This window comes from Stomoxys calcitrans, chromosome 3 (genome assembly GCF_963082655.1).
Source record: "Stomoxys calcitrans chromosome 3, idStoCalc2.1, whole genome shotgun sequence".
Taxonomy (NCBI): Eukaryota; Metazoa; Arthropoda; class Insecta; order Diptera; family Muscidae; genus Stomoxys; species Stomoxys calcitrans.
This window is the reverse complement of record NC_081554.1, coordinates 48,572,039-48,596,264: the sequence shown is the minus strand read 5'-3', so window position 1 is coordinate 48,596,264 and position 24,226 is coordinate 48,572,039. Positions and strand designations below refer to the sequence as shown.

The 24,226-nt window shown below is 41.3% G+C and overlaps 1 protein-coding gene across 1 annotated transcript; it reads left to right on the top strand.

Annotated features, from left to right (window-relative positions):
• The first annotated feature begins 4,736 nt into the window (after nt 1-4,736).
• LOC106082772 (uncharacterized) lies at nt 4,737-20,979 on the top strand. Its single transcript, XM_013245502.2, has 7 exons — nt 4,737-4,844; nt 10,483-11,232; nt 17,882-18,118; nt 18,180-18,624; nt 18,688-19,722; nt 19,786-20,115; nt 20,174-20,979. Exons 1-7 carry the CDS (start codon nt 4,752-4,754, stop codon nt 20,977-20,979), a joined length of 3,696 nt encoding a protein of 1,231 aa, XP_013100956.2. The 5' UTR covers nt 4,737-4,751.
• The last annotated feature ends 3,247 nt before the right edge of the window (nt 20,980-24,226 follow it).

The following is a 24,226-nucleotide window of genomic DNA, read 5'->3' as shown; positions in this document are numbered from 1 at the left end:
TCATTTCATTCCCATATTTTTCAAAACTAATTGGAATAAGTGAAAAGGCATTAGGAACCCAACACCTCGGGTATATATGTAAACTACCTTTCATCATAATCCGGTGAAAAATGCATAATTTATGCCCCCATCGTAGCTAAATCGAAATAGGGTCCATCGTGGACCACATTCGCACTGATATTGAGTGGTCTGCTAAGTACAAGTCATTGTTCAATTTTGTAAAACAAAATACTGGTCTTTACAGGCCGATCTGAAGTATATACGACAAGGATGTCGTAAAACCTAACATGAGTCCCTGTGTCACATTTTGAGCGAATTAGGATTATAAATGCGCCCTTTATGGGCCCGAAACCATAAATCTATAGATCGGTCAATATGGCAGCTGTATCCAAGTTTGAGCCGATATGGGCCAAATTGTAGAGGGATATCGAAAGACCTAATACAACTCAACGTCCCAAATTCCAGCGAAATCGGAAAATAACTGCGTCTTTTATGAGTCCAAGGCCTTAAATCGAGAGATCGGTCTATATGGGAGCTATATCTAAATCTAGACCGATCTGAACTAAATTGAAGTAGGTTATCGAGTGGTCAAACACCACTCACTGTCCCAAATTTTGGTGAAATGGGACAACAAATGCGCCTTTTTTGGGCCCAAAACCTTAAATAGAGAGATCGGTCTATATGGCAGCTATATCCAAATCTGGACCGATCGGGGCCAAACTTCAGAGAGATGTCGAAGAGCGTAACACAACTCACTGTTCTAAATTTCCGCGAAATGGGACTATAAATGCGCCTTTTATGGGCGCAAAGCCTTAAATCGAAAGATCTGTATATCAGAATGGTAGCTATACCCAAATCCGGACCGATCGGGACCAACTTGCAGAAAGATATCAAGGGGCCTAATACAACTCTCTTTCCTAAATTCCAGCGAAATGGGACAATAAATGCCGCTTTTAAGGGCCCAAAACCTTAAATCGAGAGATCGGTCTATAAGGCAGCTATATCCAAATCTGGTCCAAATTGAAAACGAATGTTGAGTGGCCTAACATAACTCATTGTCCTAAATTTCAGCAAAGTCGGATAATAAATGTGGCTTTTATGGGCCTAAGACCCTAAATCGGCGGATCGGTCTATATGGCAGCTATATCCAAATCTAGACCGATCTGGCCCAAATTGAAGAAGCATATCGAAGGGCCTAACACAACTCACTGTCCCAAATTTCAGCAAAATTGGATAATAAATGTGGCTTTTGTGGCCCTACGAAATAGGGCTATATCAAGATATAGTCCGATATAGCCCATCTTCGAACTTAACCTGCTTATGGACAAAAAAAGAATCCATGCAAAGTTTCAGCTCAATATCTTCATTTTCAAAGACTATAGCGTTTTTTGCACAGACAGACGGACGGACATTTCTAGATCGCCTTAGATTTTTACGCTGATCAAGAATATATACACTTCATAGGGTCGGAAATGGATATTTCGATGTGTTGCAAACGGAATGACAAAATTAATATACCCCCATACTTCGGTGGTGGGAGATGGTTGTACTGATTTAAGGGAAATTTTGTATGACACCTTATGCTACCCCAAAAACGCGATATTGGTAAAACATTTTTGGAGTCAAATAACTTGGGGGGACACCCCCTCCCAAAACCCAGCCGAACGGACACGCTTACCGATTGGGACAATATGGGTATCAAATGAAAGGTATTTAAGAGTAGAGTACGAACTTGGAATACAAGATTCACCATAAGTGTCTGGGGGTTCCCCCACCCCCAAAAACCTGCCAACAGGACATTCTACTAAGGAACAGGGGCAAACTTCTCACCTATCAATGAGTGCATTCCAAATCTAGTTTAAGCTCAATGATAAAGGGCCTCCTTTTTATAGTCGAATCCGAACGGCGTGCCGCAGTGCGATACCTCTTTGGAGAGAAGTTTCACATGGCATAGTACCTCACAAATGTTGCCAGCATAAGGAGGGGAAAACCAACGCTGAATATTTTTATACCCTCCACCGTAAGATGGGGGGTATACTAATTTCGTCATTCTGTTTGTAACTACTCGAAATATTCGTCTGAGACCCCATAAAGTATATATATTCGCAACATTTTATGTCGATCTAGCCATGTCCGTCCGGCTGTCCGTCCGTTTGTCCGTCCGTCCGTCTGTCTGTCGAAAGCACGCTAACTTCCGAAGGAGTAAAGCTAGCCGCTTGCAATTTTGCACAAATACTTCTTATTAGTGTAGGTCGGTTGGTATTGTAAATGGGCCATATCGGTTCATGTTTTGATATAGCTGCCATATAAACAGATCTTGGGTCTTGATTTCTTGAGCCTCTTGAGTGCGCAATTCTTATCCGATTGGAATGAAATTTTGCACGACGTGCTTTGTTATGATATCCAACAACTGTGCCAAGTATGGTTCAAATCGGTCCATAACCTGATATAGCTGCCATATAAACCGATCTTGGGTCTTCACTTCTTGAGCTTCTAGAGTGCGCAATTCTTATCCCATTGGAATGAAATTTTGCACGACGTGTTTTGTTATGATATCCAACAACTGTGCCAAGTATAGTTCAAATCGGTTCATAACCTAATATAGCTACCATATCAACCGATCTTGGGTCTTGACTTCTTGAGCCTCTAGAGTGCGCAATTCTTATCCGATTGGAATGAAATTTTGCACGACGTGTTTTGTTATGATATCCAATAACTTTGCAAAGTATGGTTTAAATCGGTCCATGTTTTGATATAGCTGCCATATAAACCGATCTTGGGTCTTGACTTCTTGAGCCTCTTGAGTGCGCAATTCTTATCCGATTGGAATGAAATTTTGCACGACGTGCTTTGTTATGATATCCAACAACTTTGCAAAGTATGGTTCAAATCGGTCCATGTTTTGATATAGCTGCCATATAAACCGATCTTGGGTCTTGACTTCTTGAGCCTCTAGAGTGCGCAATTCTTATCCGATTGGAATGAAATTTTGCACGACGTGCTTTGTTATGATATCCAACAACTTAGCAAAGTATGGTTCAAATCGGTCCATGTTTTGATATAGCTGCCATATAAACCGATCTTGGGTCTTGACTTCTTGAGCCTCTAGAGTGCGCAATTCTTATCCGATTGGAATGAAATTTTGCACGACGTGCTTTGTTATGATATCCAACAACTGTGCCAAGTATGGTTCAAATCGGTCCATGTTTTGATATAGCTGCCATATAAACCGATCTTGGGTCTTGACTTCTTGAGCCTCTAGAGTGCGCAATTCTTATCCGATTGGAATGAAATTTTGCACGACGTGTTTTGTTATGATATCCAACAACTGTGCCAAGTATGCTTCAAATCGGTCCATAACCTGATATAGCTGCCATATAAACCGATCTGGGATCTTGACTTCTTGAGCCTCTAGAGGTCGCAATTATTATCCGATTTGCTTGAAATTATGTACTACGGATCCTCTCATGACCATCAACATACGTGTTTATTATGATCTGAATCGGTCTATAGCCTGATACAGCTCCCATATAAATCGATCTCTCTATTTTACTTTCGAATTCGCTGACATTTTACACAGATCTCCTACATGTAATAATATAATAATACCAGAGCAAATCTTTTCTTATATCCTTTTTTGCCTAAGAGGAGATGCCGGGAGAAGAACTCGGCAAATGCGATCTATGGTGGAGGGTATGTAAGATTCGGCCCGGCCGAACTTAGCACGCTTTTACTTGTTTCTGAAGAATTCGAATCGAATGTTGACATAAGATCTAAAATGTCAGGTTCACGTCCTGTTGTCCTGCCGTTTAGCCGGACATGTATATCTCGATATAAAAGGACTCAAATAAATTGTATTTTGGGTCTTAGAGTCGGGGGACCAGCACCCCGAAACAGGACTTTTTCCTGACCGCGCTAGTATAGGGCTCAGATCAAATAAGATAGTGAAAGAAGGCGCAGCGGAGCGGGCTCTGTCCAGATAGTATATCACATAAATGAGTGCAGTCCGACTACAGTTTAAGGCTCAATGATAAGGGGCCACCTTTTCTATGGCGAGTCCGAACAGCAGGATACCTCACAAATGTATGGCAGGATACCTCACAAATGTAGCCAGTGTTAGTAAGAGGACAACTACCGCTTAACATTTTTCCGATGTTCACGCTGGGACTTTAACCTAGGCGTTCGGCGTCATAGGCGGACATGCTAACCTCTGTTCCAACCGATTCAAGGCATGTTCGATTTTTTTACCTAGACTATCATAGCGATGAAGAAAATTTTCTTTTCCATGATTTTAGATTGAAGTGTTGCAAATGACATAACATGAGTATATTACACCTCCCTTGCGGTGTAGGGCATAGAAAAATAGCAATTGATACCACAACGAAGTAAAGCAAAAAGCTTAAAACATCTTAAATGAATCTAAAAATCTTCAGTTTGAATGCAAACGCTGTCTTAAAAAGTTGGTATTTATTGTTAGATAAACTTACCGGAGAAACTTAAAATGGGTGGCAATGAAAGTAAACTCCCGTATAAAGGAGGTGAATTACCAGAGAGTACAATGGACTTAAAAATAAATGGAACTTCATACACTGGTAGGGCAATGCAGTATACAGTGAACTAAAACTTAGTAGAACGAAACTTTATTTTTTTTTACGACACTTTATATGACAGTGAATCTTGCAACCTTGGCTCCGGACACAACGTTAAACACCTTCATCAGAGAACATGCCCAATTGACGGCCACCAAATTTATGTGCCTCGAGGGTGGCTGTGGCGCATGTGTGGTCTCAATTAGAGGCAAAAATCATGCTACAGGAGAAATTAAAATATGGTCAGCCCATTCGGTAAGTATAACTCAAAGTGAAAGAAATCGCCGACAAAGACAATAAAAATTAATTTAAGCTTTGAATCAAGTTTATAATAGGTTGTTTGTGTATGTCAGACTTTTGGTATAATGAAAACTCGTTGTGTACTTTACAACGGGATGGATTTCCAACAGAAATAATGCACAGAGGCTTCTTCTAAGCCTCTGTGCAGGTATATATATATATATTGATAGGTATATGGATCGACTCAGAATCGCTCGCTGATTCGTTTGTCCGACTGTTTGTCTGTCTCTCCCTGTTCAATTGAGTACCTAGTACAGATCGCAATTTCCATTCAATCATCTTCAAATTTGGCAGAGAACGGGTTCTTATACCCACCTCAATAGGATAGGGGGTACATTCATTTATTCATTACGTTTGCAACACATCGAAACATACATTTCCGACCCAACACAGTACAAATATATCTGATTGTCGTAAAACTCCGTCCGTCTGGCCATCTGTTAGTTGTAATCATGCTATAGCCTTCAAAAATTAAAATATCAAGCTAACATTTTGCACAGATTCGTATTTCCTTCAATAAGCTGGTTAGGTTCTTCAACAAGTTAAATGGGATCATATTTGGATATAACTGCCATTTAGACCGATCTGCCGTTTAAGGGTCTTAAGCCCATAAGGACCTCATTTATTATCCGATTTTGCTGAAATTTGAAAAAAAAAACGGGTTGCCTTGGGCCCAAATATAGTCTAGATCGGACCATGTTTGAATATAGCTGTCATTTGTTGTTGTAGCCATTTTTGCATGCGGAGGTGGCGATCCTAGTCAAGCCGCAATAGGTGAGTAAGATCGTTTCGGTCCAAAGGATCGATCTTCGCGGGAATAGGGTGACCGTTGGTTATTCAAAGGCGCCAATAACTCGCCTTGACATATCGAGCATCATAGGCACTTAGTATTGGCGCAAGAGTCGGTGCCGCCCGGCTTTCCACTGCTCGATACCGCTGATTGTCCCCGACTGCCGTTGCTGCCACTTCGTATGAAGCCTTCCACTATCCTCAACCAGTGGATGCGCCCGGTAGCTCGCAGCTAGCTTCTCGTGACAGCAATGAACACTACACAAATTGGAGCTCAAGTTTCCACCTTTTGTGGTGCTAACAGCTATCCCATGCAGGGGGCTGCCATTTAGACTGATTTGCCGATTTATTGTCTCACGCCCATTACAGCCTCATTTATTACCCGATTGAGGAGCTTCAAACCATTTAAGTCACCCGGACCTGATAAAATATTTCCCACGTTACTACAGAAGGAGGCTGGCTATCTGGCGCCCCATCTGACCACACAAAACATCCTTTAATGAGCGTAAAACCCTAAATCGGCAGATCAGTGTAAATGGATAAAGCTGCCATTTACACTGATCTGCCAATTTAGGGTTTTACGTCCATAATAGGATGTTTTGTGTGGTCAGATGGGGCGCCAGATAGCCAGCCTCCTTTTGTAGTAACGTGGGAAATATTTCATCAGGTCCGGGTTTGAATCTCCTCAATCGGGTAATAAATGAGGCTGCAATGGGCGTGAGACTATAAATCGGCAAATCAGTCTAAATGGCAGCCCCCTGCATGGGATAGCTGTGACCACCACACAGGCCCGAACATAGTCAACATCGGATCACATTTCAATTTAGATGCCATATAGACCGATCTGCCGATTTAGGGTCTTAAGCTTAAAAAATACGTTCTTATTACTCGATTTCGCTGAAATTTGGAACTTTGATTTGCTTTATCCCTCCGTCATCCGATCCGTATATTGTCTAGATCGGACCATGTTTAGATATAGCTGCCATATAGACCGATCTGCCAATTTACGGTCTTACGTCAATGAAAGCCGCATTTATCACCCGATTTCGCTGAAATTCGGAAAAGCGAGTTGCTTGGGATGCCCAAAGCATTCAACCCGAACATGCTCAACATCGGACCACTTTTCGATTCAGCTGCCATATAGACCAATCTGCCGATTTAGGGTCTTAAGCACAAAACAGAAGCACTTATCACCCGATTTCACTAAAAATTTGGAATAGTGGCCTGATTTAGTCCTCCCGTCATCCGACCCGAATATGGTCTAGATTGGACCATGTTAAGACAAAGCTGCCATATAGACGATCTCCCGATTTACGATCTTACGCCCATAAAAGCCGCATTTTTTACCCGAATGAGGAGTTTCAAACCATTTAAGTCACCCGGACCTAATGGAATATTTTCAGTGTTACTACAGAAGAAGGTCGACTATCTGGTTCCCCATCTGGGCATTATTTTCATAGCGTACCTAGCACTTGCACTCCGAAAGCCTGGCAGGAGGCAAGGGTGGTGTTTATACCCAAGTATGCGTATGCCTAATCGCCTTACGCCCTTTCTACTTAAAACCATAGAACGTATCGTGGATATCATGATAAAGAAAATGACATCCAGCGAACTGCTCAAATACAAACAGAATGCCTACGTCAAGGCAAGGTCGGTGGAGACTGCCCTGCTTGAGGTTGTGCATAAAATAGAAAAATCCTTCGATGTCTAGAAGAACATATTGGCCGATGCATTGACATCGAGGGGGCCTTTAACAATGTGCGGACCGACACACTGATCCAACCCTTAGACTAGTACCGGTTGGACCGGGTTCTTAGAGACGGGATAAACCGTATGCTAAGGAACAGATAAATAAATTGTGGGTTCCATCATGCATATAAGGGGGAAAGTGGCACGGGGGATTCCACAGGGGGCTATGGGCGACCACCATAAATTACCTATAAAAAACGCTGACTGATTTAAACCCTTCTGCTATGCAGACGATGTTATAATACTTCTAAGGGGTAAGGTTTCGAACCAGCTATGCAGGAGAGCCGAAAGGGTCTTGCGGATGGCATATGACTGGGTTAGGCCTAGGGATATCAAAGTTAACTCATAGAAGACTGAACTCTTCCTGTTAACTAGAAATACGAAGGAGTTTTCCATTTGACGCACCACGTTTCCTCAAAGGAATGATTTTGATGTCTGACAAAGTCAAATACTTAGGAGTGATCTTGGACAGGAACATGAATTGGCAGTGTTACATTCAGGAGCGTACTGAGAAGACTCACAGATGTTGGTCCCTATGTAGACGGGTCGTAGGCTCGAAATGGGGCCTGAATCCGATGAAAGTCCACTGGCTCTACAGGAGTGTGATTAGACCAATATTTTATTACGCCTCAGTAGTTTGGTGGACTGCGATGGAGAAAAGTGCAACGTAAGGCCAATACAACAGGTTCAGAGAACATGTTGTCTTGGCATAGGCGGAGCGATGAGGACCACGCCCACTAGGGCACTGGAGCCTATTCCGACCCATTGACATACAGATTAAGTGTGAGGCAGCCACTGTGGCCATGTGACTTAGGGCGGTGGGAGAATGGATTGAGGATGGGAGCAGCTCATACCATCGCGGAGGTGTTGATAGAAAGCCTGGAAGGAAGTGGAGAGGTTTCCGATCGGATACCTGAGACGAACCTTGAAGTCGAGTGCGAGGCACAGCTGCCAACGGCACGGCCTTGGATTGACGGAACCCTAGTATTGCCATCTGGGAGAACATGTTACACGGATGGATCAATACTAGAGGACATCGTTGGCCTGGGGGTCTACATTGATAACCCAGGGACAGAGATCTGTTTAGACTGCCTGACCTGGAGGCGGAGATCCGGTTGATTACGGAATGCGCGAAGTGGTGTGGTGCTAACGCGAGGACTTCGAGCGTGAAGATTTTTACGGCCAGTAAAATTGCTATAAGGGCAATAACAACCAGGACAGTAAGGTCAAGAAAAGTCCTCCGGTGTAAGAAGGCGATTAACGCCTTCTCTGAGGCGAAAACGGTCGGTAGGACGGCGAAAATCCTATGAGGGGATCCAGATCGTGAGAAGACGAGGCATTACTGAAAGGAAGTAAAAAGGAGGTCAGTATAGCTATTGGTATCATAACGGGACACATAGGACTACGAGCGAAAATAATGAAACGTTGGAGCATTTCTTTTGTCATTGCCCGGCTTTTGCGTCTAGCAGACACCGGTACTTGGATGAGGACACGATAGCAAACATGAACCAACTTAGAGGAGTGGTATTGAAAACAAATTAGGATTTTGTAAGTAGCAAGGCAATCCTGACTTAAAATGTTCTTTCTCTAAAAATTATGAAGTAGCCTCTAACTTTATAGATTTTAGAGCGTACAACAAGCCGATTACTGGCTTAGATATATGTCAATAGTGACATGGGGCGGACTTATATCTGCACCCTCTTTTCAACCTAAGAGACACAAGGCACGCCACAGGGGGTATTTTACCGCCACTCCTATGGACGACCACCATAAATAATCTATTACGGATGCTGACTGAGGAAGGATTTGAACCTGCTACGCAGACCATATTATAATACTTCTAAAGGGTAAGGATCCAAACAGCTATGCAGAAGGCGCGAAAATGTCTTGTAGATGGCACTCGACTGAGCTAGGCCTGGGGTCTCAATATTAACCCAGACAAGACTGAAATCTGTTTCTTCACGAGTAAGACGAAGGTAGGTCAGCTTGACGCGCCACGTTACCTCAATAGAACAATTTCGATATCTGATACAAAGTGAAATACTTAGATGTGATCTTAGACTGGAAACTGTATTGGAAGTGTCACATTGGGGAGAGTACCGAGAGGCTATCAGATTTTGGGCACTATGTAGACGGGCGGTAGGCTCGAAATGGTGCCTGAATCCGAGGATAGTCAACTGTTTTGACAGGAGCGTTGTTAAGCCATTACTTACTTACGCCTCAGTAGTTTGGTGGACTACGATGGAGAAAAAGTGCAACGTAAGGATTGTTGTCTTGGCATGGGCGGAGCGATGAGGATCACGCCCACTATGGCACAGGAGACTATTCTTAATATCCGACCCATTGACATACAGATTAAGTGTGAAGCAGCCACTGCGGCTGTGAGACTTAAGGTGATGGCAGAGTGGATAGAGCAGGTCATACCATTGCTGTATAATCGAGGTAACGATAGGAAACCTGGAAGGACAGGATCATACTTTTTACAGACGTTAGAATTCATAACAGATGTTTTTGTGCCAAATTAGGTGTGAATTGTGATGGGCTGAAGAAGTCAAACACGGCGATTGGTTTTTGTGGGGGCTACATTAGTATATAGGCCGATTAAAATCTTACATTTTTGTATGAAAGTCATAACGGAAGTATGTATGCCAAATCGCATGGAAATTGAGGCATCTAGGTGCTTGATAAATTAAAACTGGGGATAGCTTTATATGGGGCAAGGGTCGAAGCCAGTAACCAACCACCCCAAATCAAAACTGGGGATAGGTTTATATGGGGGCTATATCGAAATCTAAACCGACATGGCCCATTTGCACTCCCAACTGGCCGACATCGAGGACCTACATCGTAAAAAAGTATTGGTGAACAATTTCAATCGGATATCTCAATTCGTTCGAACGCTATCGTGATTTCGACCGACGAACGGATATGTCTAGATGGACTCAGAATATGAAAACGAACAAAATTTCGAAGTGTTACAGAGTATAAAAATTCTTCTGGGTCTTTAACGTTGTTGTATTGGCTTTACATATTCTAATATATTCTTCCATTTCAGTGTCTTGTATTGCTGAATACCTGCGGATCTTGGGAGATCGCCACTTGCGAGGGTATTGGAAATCAACTCAATGGCTATCATCCCATACAAAAACGCATGGCCCAATTAAATGCCACTCAATGTGGTTACTGCACTCCGGGTTTTGTGATGAACATGTACAGCTTGTTGGAGTCCAAAAGGGGCCAAGTCAGCATGGCGGAAGTTGAGAATGCCTTCAGTGGTAACATATGTCGCTGCACGGGATATCGACCCATTTTGGATGCTATGAAATCATTTGCCTCAGATAATTTTGTTATGCTGCCCCCCGAAGAATGCCAAGATATTGAAGATCTGATTGAAAAGAAATGCCCCAAAAGTGATTCGGGGGCCTTGTGTTCTGGTCAATGCCATAAACCTTTGAAAGTTTTTCAGTATGGCGACAACATTTTATGGTTTTGGCCTCAGAATCTCAAGGAATTGCTCCATATTCTCACTGAAATACCCGGCAATGAGGAATACATGTTGGTGGGAGGCAATACAGCCCATGGGGTTTATCGTCGCTCTGAGAATATTAAACATTTCATAGACACCCATGCTGTAGCCGAATTGAGGGAGTTTAATTTGGCCAAAGACAAATTGACGTTGGGTGCCAATCTAACGCTATCAGAGGCCATGGATATCTTCAATAAGGTAGCAGATGAGCATGGCTTTCAGTATTGTCAAGAGCTATGGCATCATTTCAATTTGATAGCCAATTTACCGGTTAGAAATGTAAGTATTTCTATTGTTTTGCAATTCAAGCTGTCAAGAGTTTGGTGTATTAAGGCAAAGCAGTTCTTTATATGGAAATTAGATGAAACTTTTGCTTTTGAATACTTGTCAAACGAGTGTTGTTAGCAAATTTCGACTTATTAACGCATATATTTGTTTACCCCCATTAATAAATCGTCGGTTTAGGTTCAATGGGCGTAAACAAAACCAAACAAATTTCGTAACTCAATCTGATAAATTAAGTAACAAATGTACAAAAAAGTGGTTTGCTAATTGTGGAAATTTGAATTTTAAGCTTATGTAACAATAGCCTACGTTTGTAGAATCGGAGCGTTCTAGCCAAATGCCAAAACACTTGCAAAGCTTCCGAAATTGCACTTTGATAATAAGTCGCACAATTGAATTGTGATTCTTTGCTGTTTAGATCAATGCTTCCTCAGATGAATATATTCTTCGGTGAATATTATTCTTGAAATATCAACACACTGATCCAATTGCAAGACCAGTATCAGTACATTGTGGATCGGGAGACTAAAGACCATTTGTTAAATTTTGGATTTCTATATCATAAGGAAAAGAGAAAGAATGACATGGGAGTAGGCATTCTATCGCCATTTTTTTTTTTTTGCGACCACCATGAATGATTCACCATGGATCCTGGCGGTTAACGGTTTTATAAGTGGCAGGATTCCGAAATAGCTATGCAGAAATGCAATAAACTATAACATGCGACTAGGATAGAGCTAGGAGTCTTAATGAGGATCTCAGAGAGGTATGTAATCTGTTTAAAAGAAAGACGAAGATTGGCTAATTCGAGAAGCAACATTTCCTCAATAGCACTATTTAGATATTCGACAAGCTCACATTGTTAGGAATCCACCTAGGGTTGAGGCGACGGGTTAATAGCTCATCATCTCGAAAACTTGGAAAAATTGCCTTCATAAGTAAAAATGCACTAAGTTCTGCCGGAATACTCACCACCTCAAATATATTGAGTTGCCCAAAAAGTAATTGCGGATTTTTTTAAAGAAAGTAAATGCATTTTTAATAAAACTTAGAATGAACTTTAATCAAGTATACTTTTTTTACACTTTTTTTCTAAAGCAAGCTAAAAGTCACAGCTGATAACTGACAGAAGAAAGAATGCAATTACAGAGTCACAAGCTGTGAAAAAATTTGTCAACGCCGACTATATGAAAAATCCGCAATAACTTTTTTTGGGAAACCCAATATATACTAACCACATCTCATCATAATACGATGAAAAAAGCATCATTTATTAATCCATAGCATCTACATCTAAATATTGTCCTATCTCCATCATATGCAGGAAGGCTATGTCAGGGTCTAGCAAAACTCATTGTACCAAATTCATAGGTAAAAAAAATTAATCTTTTAGGGGCCTATGAATTTAAATATTTAAATCGGACGATTGGTAAACAATTATGGTAAATATATATAGACCGATCTGAACCATATACAACAAGGATGTCGACGAGCTTTTCAGCGAAATCGTATAATAAACGTAATTTTATGCTAAGCTTTATACAAATATTGCCCGATCTTGTCCATACTCGGAGCAATGTCGAAGGGCCTTACACAACTCATTGTTCTAAATTTCAGCAAAATCGGTTAAGAAATTCACCTTCTTTGGTCTAAAAACTTAAATCGAGACATCGATATATATAGCACGTACATTCAGGGATGTCCAGGGGCCTAACACAAATCGAAGTCCCAAATTTCACAAAAACGGATAATTGATGTGCCTATTACGGAACTAGAACCTTTAATCGAGAGATCACTCTATATGGCAGCTATATCCCAATCTGGACCGATCTGAAAAAATGTCAAAGAGCCCAACAAAACACACTGTCGCAAATTTTGCGACATCCGACCAAACATGCGCCTTTTATGGGCTCAAAACCCTTAATCGAGATATGGGTCTATATGGCAGCTATATCCAAATCCTGATCGATCTACGCCAAATTGCAAAAATATGTCGAGGGGCTTAACTTAACTCACTGTCCCAAATTTCGGCGACATCGGACAATAAATTCGCCTCTTATGGGCCCAAAACCTTAAATCGAGAGATCGGTCTATATGGCAGGTATACTCCAATCTGGACCGATCTGGGCTAAATTAAAGAAGAATCTCGAAGGGCCTAACACCACTCACTGTTCCAAATTTCGGAGAAATCGGACAATAATTGCGCCTTTTATGGGGCCAAAACGTAAAATCGAGAGATCGGTCTATATGGTAGTTATATCCAAATCTGGACCGCTCTAGGCCAAATTGAAGAAGGATTTCGAGGAGTCGAACACAACTCACTAACGCAAATTTCAGGAAAATCGGACCATAAATGCTCCGTTTTGGGCCAAAGACTTTAAATCGAGAGATCGGTCTATATGGCAGCTATATACAAATTTGGACCGATATCGGGAAATTTGAAAAGGGATCTCAAAGGCCCTTACACCACTCACTGTTCCAAATTTCGGCGAAATCGGGCAATAAATGCGCCTTTAATGGGGCCAAAACGTAAAATCGAGAGATCGGTCTATATGGTAGCTATATCCAAATCTGGGCCGCTCTAGGCCAAATTGAAGAAGGATTTCAAGGAGTCTAACATAACTCACTAACGCAAATTTCAGGAAAATCGGACCATAAATACACTTTTATGGGCTCAAGGTTTTAAAACGAGAGATCGGTCTATATGGCAGCTATATCCAAATTTGGACCGATCTCGGCCAATTTGAAGAAGGATCTCGAAAGACTTAACGCAACTCACTGTCCCAAATTCCAGCGAAATCGGAAAATAACTGCGTCTTTTATGAGTCCAACGCCTTAAATCGAGAGATCGGTCAATATGGCAGCTATATCCAAATCTGAGCCGATATGGGCCAAATTGTAGAGGGATGTCGAAAGACCTAATACAACTCAACGTCCCAAACTCCAGCGAAATCGGAAAATAACTGCGTCTTTTATGAGCCCAAGGCCTTAAATCGAGCGGTCGGTCTATATAGCAGTTATATCCAAATCTGGACCGATCTGGCCCATATTAAACAAGTAAAAGCGTGCTAAGTTCTGCCGGGCAAAATCTTGGGAACACACCACCATGGATTCTGCCACAATATGGGAGCTGTATTTGGTTATAGACTGATGTGGACCGCACTTGACACAGTTGTTGAAAGTCATAACAGAACACTATATTCAAAATTTCAGCCAAATTGGATAAATATAGCGGCTTGTAATGGCTCAAGAAGTCAATTTGGGAGATCGGTTTATATGGGAGCTATATCAGGTTTTTGTCGGATTTAACCGAACTTGGCACAGTGGTTGAAAGTCATAACAGAACACTAGTGTAAAATTTCAGCCAAATCGGATGAAAATTGATGCTTCCAGTGCCTCAAGAAGTCATATCAGGAGATCGGTTTATATGGGAGCTATATCAAGTTAAAGGCCGAATTAGACCATACTTGGCACAATTGTTGGAAGTCATAACAGAACATTATGTGTAAAATTTCAGCCAAATCGGATGAAAATTGATGCTTCCAGTGCCTCAAGAAGTCATATCGGGAGATCGGTTTATATGGTAGCTATTGACCGATTCGGACCGTACTTGGCGCCGTTGTTCATAGTTAAAACAGAACACCATGTACAAAATTTCAGCCAAATCGGACAAAAATTGCGGCTTCCAGGGGCTCAATATATCAAATGGGGAGATCGGTTTATATGAGAGCCATATCTAAATCTCAACCGATAAGGTCCATTTGCAATCCCCAATGACCTACGTCGATATTAAGTATCTGTGCAAAATTTGAAGCGGCTAGCTGTACGCGTTCGACAGACAGACGGATGATCGGACATGACTAGATCGACTCAGAACGTCGAGACGATCATGAAAATATATACCTTATGGGGTCTTAGACAAATATTTCGAGGTGTAACAAACGGAATGACCAGATTAGTATACCCCCATTCTATTGTGGTGGGTAAAAAATTTTGGAAGTCGAACCACAAACGAAGACTTGTGAACACCAACAAATTTTCGAAACACTGAGGTGACCAAATTTAGAGGCCTGCCAAAAGGTGACCGGATAACCTAGGACTTGAAAATTTGTGCACAATCTCGTTAACACTTCAGCAGTAACCATTCCAAATTTCAAAGAGATTCCCTACACGGCATATTTTTTATTAGTTTTTTTTTTCGGTTCTATCCCATTGTGCAGCGTTTCGATACAGACCATTGCCTTGTTTCAGCAAAGGTTCGCACCCTCTCTTAGCGTGGCGAGATCATTACCTTGTTGCAGTAAAGTTTCACTCCTATCTAAGTGTGGCAAGAATCGTACGATTTGACACTGCACTGAGTCTAGAAGTCAGAAAACTGCAAACACAACCGGTGGCAATGAAGTGCTCCACTCGGCTGACCCAATTGCTTGAAAAAACAACTCAATGTTTCAATAGTTTAACAGCGCAATGACAAAGAGGCCACCGTAGCGCAGAGGTTAGCATGTCCGCCTATGACGCTGAACACCTGGGTTCGAATCCTGGCGAGACCATCAGAAAAAATTTTCAACGGTGGTTTTCCCCTCCAAATGCTGGCAACATTTGTGAGGTACTATGCCATATAAAACTTCTCTCGAAAGAGGTGTCGCACTGCGGCATGCCGTTCAGACTCGGCTATAAAAAGGAGGCCCCTTATCATTGAGCTTAAATCTTGAATCGGACTGCACTCATTGATATGTGAGAAGTTTGCCCCTGTTCCTTAGTGGAATGTTCATGGGCAAAATTTGCAATTTGCAATGACAAAGTATTGCCAACTTCATGTGATGAGTCGCAGCAACCGTACTTGGTACTTGGATTGAGTTCCAATCAGTGTGGTGTTCATTGATATTACGAGAAGCTTAGCTGCGTCCACAGATTGCGGATAGTGGTATGCTCCATGCAGAGTACCTGCAACGGCAGACGCGGACAATCAGCAGTATCAAGCGGAGAGTCGCAGTGAGAGGCCGGACGACACCGGCTCTAGCATAAATACTGAGTGCCTATGATGCTCGATGTGACAAGGCGAGTTATTGACGCCTTTAAATAACCAATGCCCAATCCCGCGGCGATCGGTCCTTTGAACCGAAACGAGATTGCTCACATACAGGAGCTTGGCGAAGAAACATGAAAATGTGGCTACAACAACATCTAATAACCTCCCCCAAGGAATCTTTGGTACGACCAGAAGTGTGATTTTTACCGGTGAAATCGTGGCGCATTTTAGCCCATTACATTTAAGAGACCTTAAAGATATTGGGTTGCCCAAAAAGTAATTGCGGATTTTTCATATAGTCGGCGTTGACAAATTTTTTCACAGCTTGTGACTCTGTAATTGCATTCTTTCTTCTGTCAGTTATCGGCTGTTACTTTTAGTTTGCTTTAGAAAAAAAGTGTAAAAATTTATATTTGATTGAAGTTCATTCTAAGTTTTATTAAAAATGCATTTACTTTCTTTTAAAAAATCCGCAATTACTTTTTGGGCAACGCAATAGTTACTCAGTTTAAACAGCAGGAGGTTTGTGTCCACCATTTGAAATGAAGGAAGGCTAAGATAAGCCTGGATTTTGCCAAGTTATAATCAATCAGAATAGTTCCATGGTTTCCAAAATCTCCAATCTTTCTTATTCCACCATTCTTCAGAATCTCCGCTTGATACACATTGCAGTGATCGGCTATCCTTAGCAATATGCCCTTGGCCCATTTGGTCGCCAGGTCTTGAACCATTCTTGTAGAACTCTCATATCAAAGAGTGAAGTCCGATTCATGTTTAAGCACAATCATAAGGGGCCACCTTTTCACGCCGAGCCCGAATAGCTTGCTTCAGCAACACCACTTTGTGGAGAAGTTTTAACTTGGCGGCATACCTCACAAATGTAACCAGCATCAAGCTGCTATTAGACGACAAGACATGCCATATGTAATTTCAAAATAGCAACTCTGAAAATTGTACACATTGTGGGATACGTGCGAAAAATTTAATATGACAAATGGATTTTGGAATAAATATGCTACATAGCCCAACTAAGCATGTTTTTACCCATCCTTGGAATCTGTCTCAGCATTCTAGGTCTGGCAACTACAGTAAACAGCTAGGGCAGTGTCGTGCTATGTCGTCCATAGTAAGGCAATGTTGCACAACAAGGCATTCAATGGATACGGTTGTGTTTACAACAATAGATGGACTTTTGAAGCGCCGTACACCTTACCACAACACCATATAGAAGTATAGGTCTAACAACATCATGATTCAAGGTTTAAGTCCCTCACTTTTTGTCAAAGCACTCTGGCAGGTGTTAAAAAAATTGAACCAACTTATTGCCCATACCTTGTCTGACTTCTGAATGTACCCAACCGTAATAGGTGTGGAGCACAGGATTTACGGTGATCTGGAGATCTCGAATTTGTCTTCCCTGTATCTGCAGACTTCCATCAATCTCATAAATGTCCTTGCCCTGTGGTGCCTATATGGCTTTCTCATTATAGAAAATTCTTCTGTAACTCTTTCTTAGCCCAAACAGTGCTGTCGAAACCTTCCTCCTCAAACCCTTTGTTTGGTTCTAGGAATACAGCCCTCCTTCCGATAAACTTAATTTTCTGGTTCTTTCAGAATGGCACACTGGCCGGCAACATATCAATTAAAAAAGCCCATAGAGAATTTCGATCTGATGTTTTTCTACTACTGGAGACTCTAAATGCCAAAGTCATAGCCTGTCGTGCGCCCGATGGAAACCCCATAACATTTTCAATGGCCGAATTCATGACTGACACCACACCAAAAACCATAATTCTTGCTTTTGAATTGCCGGCCTATTCCAGGGACCACTTCATATTTAAATCATACAAGGTAAGTTTAATTGCCACCAATCTGATATTCCAAGTATATGACTTCTTCTGGCTTGCTTCAGATTATGCCCAGATCCCAAAATGCTATTGCCTATGTAAATGCTGGATTTTTGCTGGAATTGGAATCGCTTGCCACAGGCATTGTAAAAACTTCCCGAATATGTTTTGGAGGCATAAGACCTGATTTTGTTCATGCTACAGCTGTTGAGGAGTCGTTGCAGGGCCAGTGTTTCTATGATAAAGGTGTGGTACAAAATCTCTTTTCGACTCTGTCCAGCTCTTTGCAGCCTGATGCTGTATTGCCCAATGCTTCACCTGAATATCGCATGAAGTTGGCCTCGGGGCTGCTGTTCAAATTCCTATTGGTTCACAGTCCACAGGATAGGGTGCGTCAGGATTATATAAGTGGCGGTCCTTTACTGAAGCGAGAGCTCTCCTCCGGCCTGCAAACATTTGATACCAAACCGAGTAATTATCCTGTTACTCAACCAGTACAGAAGTTGGAAGGTATGAGTTGTTCAGATTATTGCAGGATCAAAATCTAATTTCGTTTTGTTCCCTTTCTTCCAGCTTTGATTCAATGCGCCGGTGAGGCCAAATATATGAACGACTTAATAACTTCCCAGAATTCGGTGCATTGTGCTTTCGTGGGAGCCACCAGGGTGGGAAGTATGATTGAAAGCATTGATGCCTCGCAGGCCCTGAAGATGCCTGGAGTTGTGGCCTTCTTTTCAGCCACGGATATTCCTGGCGTTAATTCCATTGTGGACACCGTACAACAATACGAGCTTGAGGAGCTATTCACTGCAGGTTTGGTGCGCTATCATAACCAGCCATTGGGTATGATTGTAGCTCAGAGTAGAGATATAGCCGAAAGGGCCACCAAGAAAGTCAAAGTTTTCTACTCCCGAGGTGGCTCAGCACTCAGCATTATGCCCACTTTGAGGGATGTCTTGGAAAATAATCGCTTGGATCGCATTGCACCCATGTTAAAACCCAACGTCTCGCAAGTTAGGTTGTCGGCCCCGGCAGATTATGAAGTAAATGGTATTTTCGAAATAGGTCTTCAGTATCACTTTACCATGGAACCTCATACCTGTATTGTGATACCTGCTGAGCAACGTTTAAAAGTCTACTCCTCCACGCAATGGCACAATCATACCCAAGCTGCAATTGCTAAGATGCTACAGCTTAAGGTTGCCCAAGTCCAGCTGAAGATTCGACGCCTTGGAGGTGGCTATGGCGCCAAACTTACCCGCTGCAATTTCGTGGCCTGTGCTGCTGCACTGGCTGCTCACAAACTCAATCGCCCTGTTAGATTTGTGCAATCTCTGGAGTCTATGATGGATACGCTGGGCAAACGTTGGGCTTACCGCTCCGACTACAGGGTGCATGTTCAGGCAAATGGTAAATTTGTGGCAATGCAAAACAATTTTTATGGAGATGCCGGTTGGAGTCCCAATGAAAACGCTGCACCTGCTCATGGAGTGACTACGTTTAGAAGCTGTTATGATTTTACCGCCGAAAATCTTCAACTCGAAGGAAATGTTGTGTTGACAGATGCCCCAAGCTCTACACCTATGCGAGCTCCTGGTTCTTTGGAAGGTAGATAGAGGTTCTCATATTTTAAAGAACTCCCCTCGTTAAGCAACCGTCATAATTTTACAGGTACTGCCATGATTGAGAATATAATGGAGCACATAGCCTTCGAGGGCAATCTGGATCCTGCAGATACTCGCCTGGTAAATATCAAGGCAGGCAATAGAATGAGGGTGTTGTTGCCTCAGTTCCTAAATTCTAGAGAATATAAAAGGCGTCGTTGGGAAATCGATCAGTTTAATGCCCAAAATCGTTGGCTGAAGAAAGGCCTGGGCTTGGCAATTATGGATTTTCCCTATCAATATGTCCCAAGGTTTGGTACTTATCCGGCAACGGTCACCATTTATCATGGTGATGGTTCAGTGGTTATTTCACATGGAGGCATTGAAATGGGCCAAGGTAGGTTAAATGCATACTCAAAATTTCCCTTCGTAACTCGAACTTCCCTGTTTTTCAGGCATTAATACCAAAGCGGCCCAGGTGGCTGCTTATGTTCTAGGAATTCCTTTGGATTTTGTTAAAATCGAAGCCACCGATACAGTTAATGGTGCCAATGCCTACTGGAGCAGCAACTCTATGAGCAGCGAATGTGTTGGCTATGCCATTCGCAAGTGTTGCAATATCCTTAATGATCGTTTAAGACCCATTCGGGACTCCTTGGCTAAAAACGCCACTTGGATGCAGGTAGTGCAAGCTGCTTGGCAAAACTCCACAAATTTGATTGCCAGTGAGCAATACAAGTTTGGCGATATGCAAGAGTACAACATTTACTGCCTAGCTTTGACCGAAGTGGAAGTGGATATTTTGACGGGCAATCATTTAATAAAGCGTGTCGATATTCTTCAAGATGTAGGCGAAAGTTTAAGCCCTAACATAGATATTGGCCAAATTGAGGGAGCATTTGTTATGGGCCTTGGCTATTGGCTGACAGAGCAGTTAATCTATGATCGTCAAACTGGTCAATTGTTGACCAATAACACCTGGACCTATAAGACACCCGGAGCCAAGGATATACCCATAGATTTTCGCATTGAAATGTTACGTGGCCCAGCAAATACCACAGGTTTTATGAGCTCCAAGTGTTGTGGAGAGCCTCCAACTTGCTTGGCTGTCAGTGTAATATTCGCCTTACAGCATGCCATACAATCGGCGCGTCAAGATGCTGGTTTACAACGGGAATGGGTTCGTTTAGGAGCACCCACCACGCCGGAGACTATTGTTCTAAATGCTGGCAGCGATGTTGCATCGTTCTCGTTGGAGTAATTCAGAATGAATACTTAAAAGAAAAATATTATATAACTATTGGGTTGCCCAAAAACTAATTGCGGATTTTTTAAAAGAAAGTAAATGCATTTTTAATAAAACTTAGAATGAATTTTAATCAAATATATTTTTTTACACTTTTTTTCTAAAGCAAGCTAAAAGTAACAGCTGATAACTGACAGAAGAAAGAATGCAATTACAGAGTCACAAGCTGTGAAAAAATTTGTCAACGCCGACTATATGAAAAATCCGCAATTACTTTTTGGGCAACCCAATATTTAGCCACTAAGGTTTTTTTAAGTGCACCGGCATTGAGATATATCGCTGAGAGATCTGCAGCGAAGACTCCAGCCACTCGGGCTTAAATTTGGATATGAAATGTTTGTTTGATCGGTTTTGCGGAACTGAAGCTTCCTCCAGTGGCTTGACACAAAATTCTTATATCAGGTTTTTGTTTTTTGTATTATTTTAATGGTGCAAATAAAAATTTACTGCAAATACCCCAAGAGTTTGTCACTGATATGAATACATCAGAGTTTATTCGTGCCTAAGCAGCTTTTGTTCGATTTGGCTCATCTTGAAACACCCATACAGTCGATGCTGGTCCCACTAATGTCTAAGGTAGTCTCAATCTCACGATAGGTTACATGACGGTCTTGCAATATCAATTGGCGCACAGCATCAATGGTTTTAGGAACAATAACTGATTGTGGACAACCTTCAGGAAATTCATCTTGGAGTGAACTACGAGCTCGGTTGAATTCACCATACCATCAATAAACACTGGTCCTTGATGGAGCTTCATCGCCAAAAACTGAATTAAGTTCATCGATGCACTGTTGTTGAGTTAATCGACGTCGAAAAAAAATAATCGCACGATAATATTCACGGTTCAGTTCCATTTCAGCTAGCCCAAAAAAATGGAACTGAACCGTGAACATTATCGTGCGATTATTTTTTTCGACGTCGATTAACTCAACAACAATGCAACGATGAACTTAATTCAGTTTTTGGCGATGAAGCTCCATCAAGGACCAGTCTTTATTGATGGTATGTTGAATTCAACCGAGCTCGTAGTTCACTCCAAGATGAATTTCCTGAAGGTTGTTCACAATCAGTTATTGTTCCGTCATGTAACCTATCGTGAGATTGAGACTACCTTAGGCATTAGTGGGACCAGCATCGACTGTATGGGTGTTTCAAGATGAGACAAATCGAACAAAAGTAAGTTACTGTAAACAACACAAATAGCTCTCTTATATCAAATCGTTCTGAATACTTATAACCTCAAAAATGTCTAGCTCTACGATAGAGGTGTCAGTTGGCAGATTGCAACCCAAGGGTTGTCCTATTTCGAAATATAAAATGCAACCCTCCTATATAAATTTAAATGCTTAAAATATAATATAGGGTTGCCCAAAAAGTAATTGCGGATTTTTCATATAGTCGGCGTTGAAAAATTTTTTCACAGCTTGTGACTCTTTAATTGCATTCTTTCTTCTGTCAGTTATCAGCTGTTACTTTTAGCTTGCTTTAGAAAAAAAGTGTAAAAATATATATATTTGATTAAAATTCATTCTAAGTTTTATTAAAAATGCATTTACTTTCTTTTAAAAAATCCGCAATTACTTTTTGGGCAACCCAATAAATTATAAATATACATTTCAACCGATAAATCGTACGATTTGAAAAACTTAAAAAAATTCCGTCGTATGATAAATCGGCAGTTGCACAAATCCGAGACCGAAAGTGTATGGGGTCCTTAATACCAGTTTGATCGATTATTTGTATTTCGATTATCGATAGCATGTCACATTTAAGTGATCGACGAAAAGTGTCACCACTAATCAAAACAAAACAATTGTACGTATTTGCAAATAAATGTCAAGTTAAATCGGGAGATCGGTTTATATGGGAGCAATATCAGGTTAAAGACTGATTCGGACTGCATTTGGCACATTTGTCGAAAGTCCAAACTGAACCTTACGTGCGAAACATTTGCCGAATCGGACAAAAATTCCGGCTTGTAAGGGCTCCAGAAGTCAAATCGGGAGATCGGTTTATATGGGAGCTATTGGGTTGCCCAAAAAGTAATTGCGGATTTTTTAAAAGAAAGTAAATGCATTTTCAATAAAACTTAGAATGAACTTTAATCAAATATACTTTTTTTACACTTTTTTTCTAAAGCAAGCTAATAGTAACAGCTGATAACTGACAGAAGAAAGAATGCAATTACAGAGTCACAAGCTGTGAAAAAATTTGTCAACGCCGACTATATGAAAAATCCGCAATTACTTTTTGGTCAACCCAATATATCCAAATCGGAGCATATATGGCCCATTTGCAATCCCCAATGACCTGCATTAATTTTAAGTATCTGTGCCAAATTTCAAGCAGCTATGATTACGCGTTCGACCGCTATCGTGATTTCGACAGACAGACGGACAGACGGATCTGGCGACTCAGAACATCGAGACGATCAAGATAATGTATACTATAAGCGGTCTTAGACGAATATTACAAGATGCTACAATTGGAATGACTCGATTAATATACCCTCAACCTATGGTGGTGGATATAAAGAAGAGAAATAAAAGACAGTTGGTTAAGTTTAATTGGCAATAAAAGGGTAGCCCTAATCTTTATTCTATTTTCCACGATAGGAGAGGGTAAACAAGATTACCTTTGATTAAATACAACAAGATGTAATTTACCACGAAATTGAAGATAGACTGTAATCTTTTAGACCACGATAATGAGTGATAACAACAGTATTACAAAATGGAGAAAAGTGGCGGGTCAATCATTAGAAAAAGGGTTAGTTACTCGTTAGAATCGGACATTTCAACTACAAAGTTGAACTCAAAGGGAGTAGAAAGATTCGAACGAGAGTTTTAATTAAGATAGGGCCAATAAACCCAGAGCAAAGATATATACGAAGTAAACTGAACTTAAACACTTGCCATATTCAATCCATGATGGAGGGTATATAAGATTTGCACTGGCCGAATTTAACGCACTATTATTTACCTGTATTCATTTTTGTTGGTCAACATCGCACTTGAAACAAAAATTGCTATTTTTTTTTCAAATATTGGGTTGCCCAAAAAGTAATTGCGGATTTTTTAATGGAAAGTAAATGCATTTTTAATAAAACTTAGAATGAACTTTAATCAAATATACTTTTTTTACACTTTTTTTCTAAAGCAAGCTAAAAGTAACAGCTGATAACTGACAGAAGAAAGAA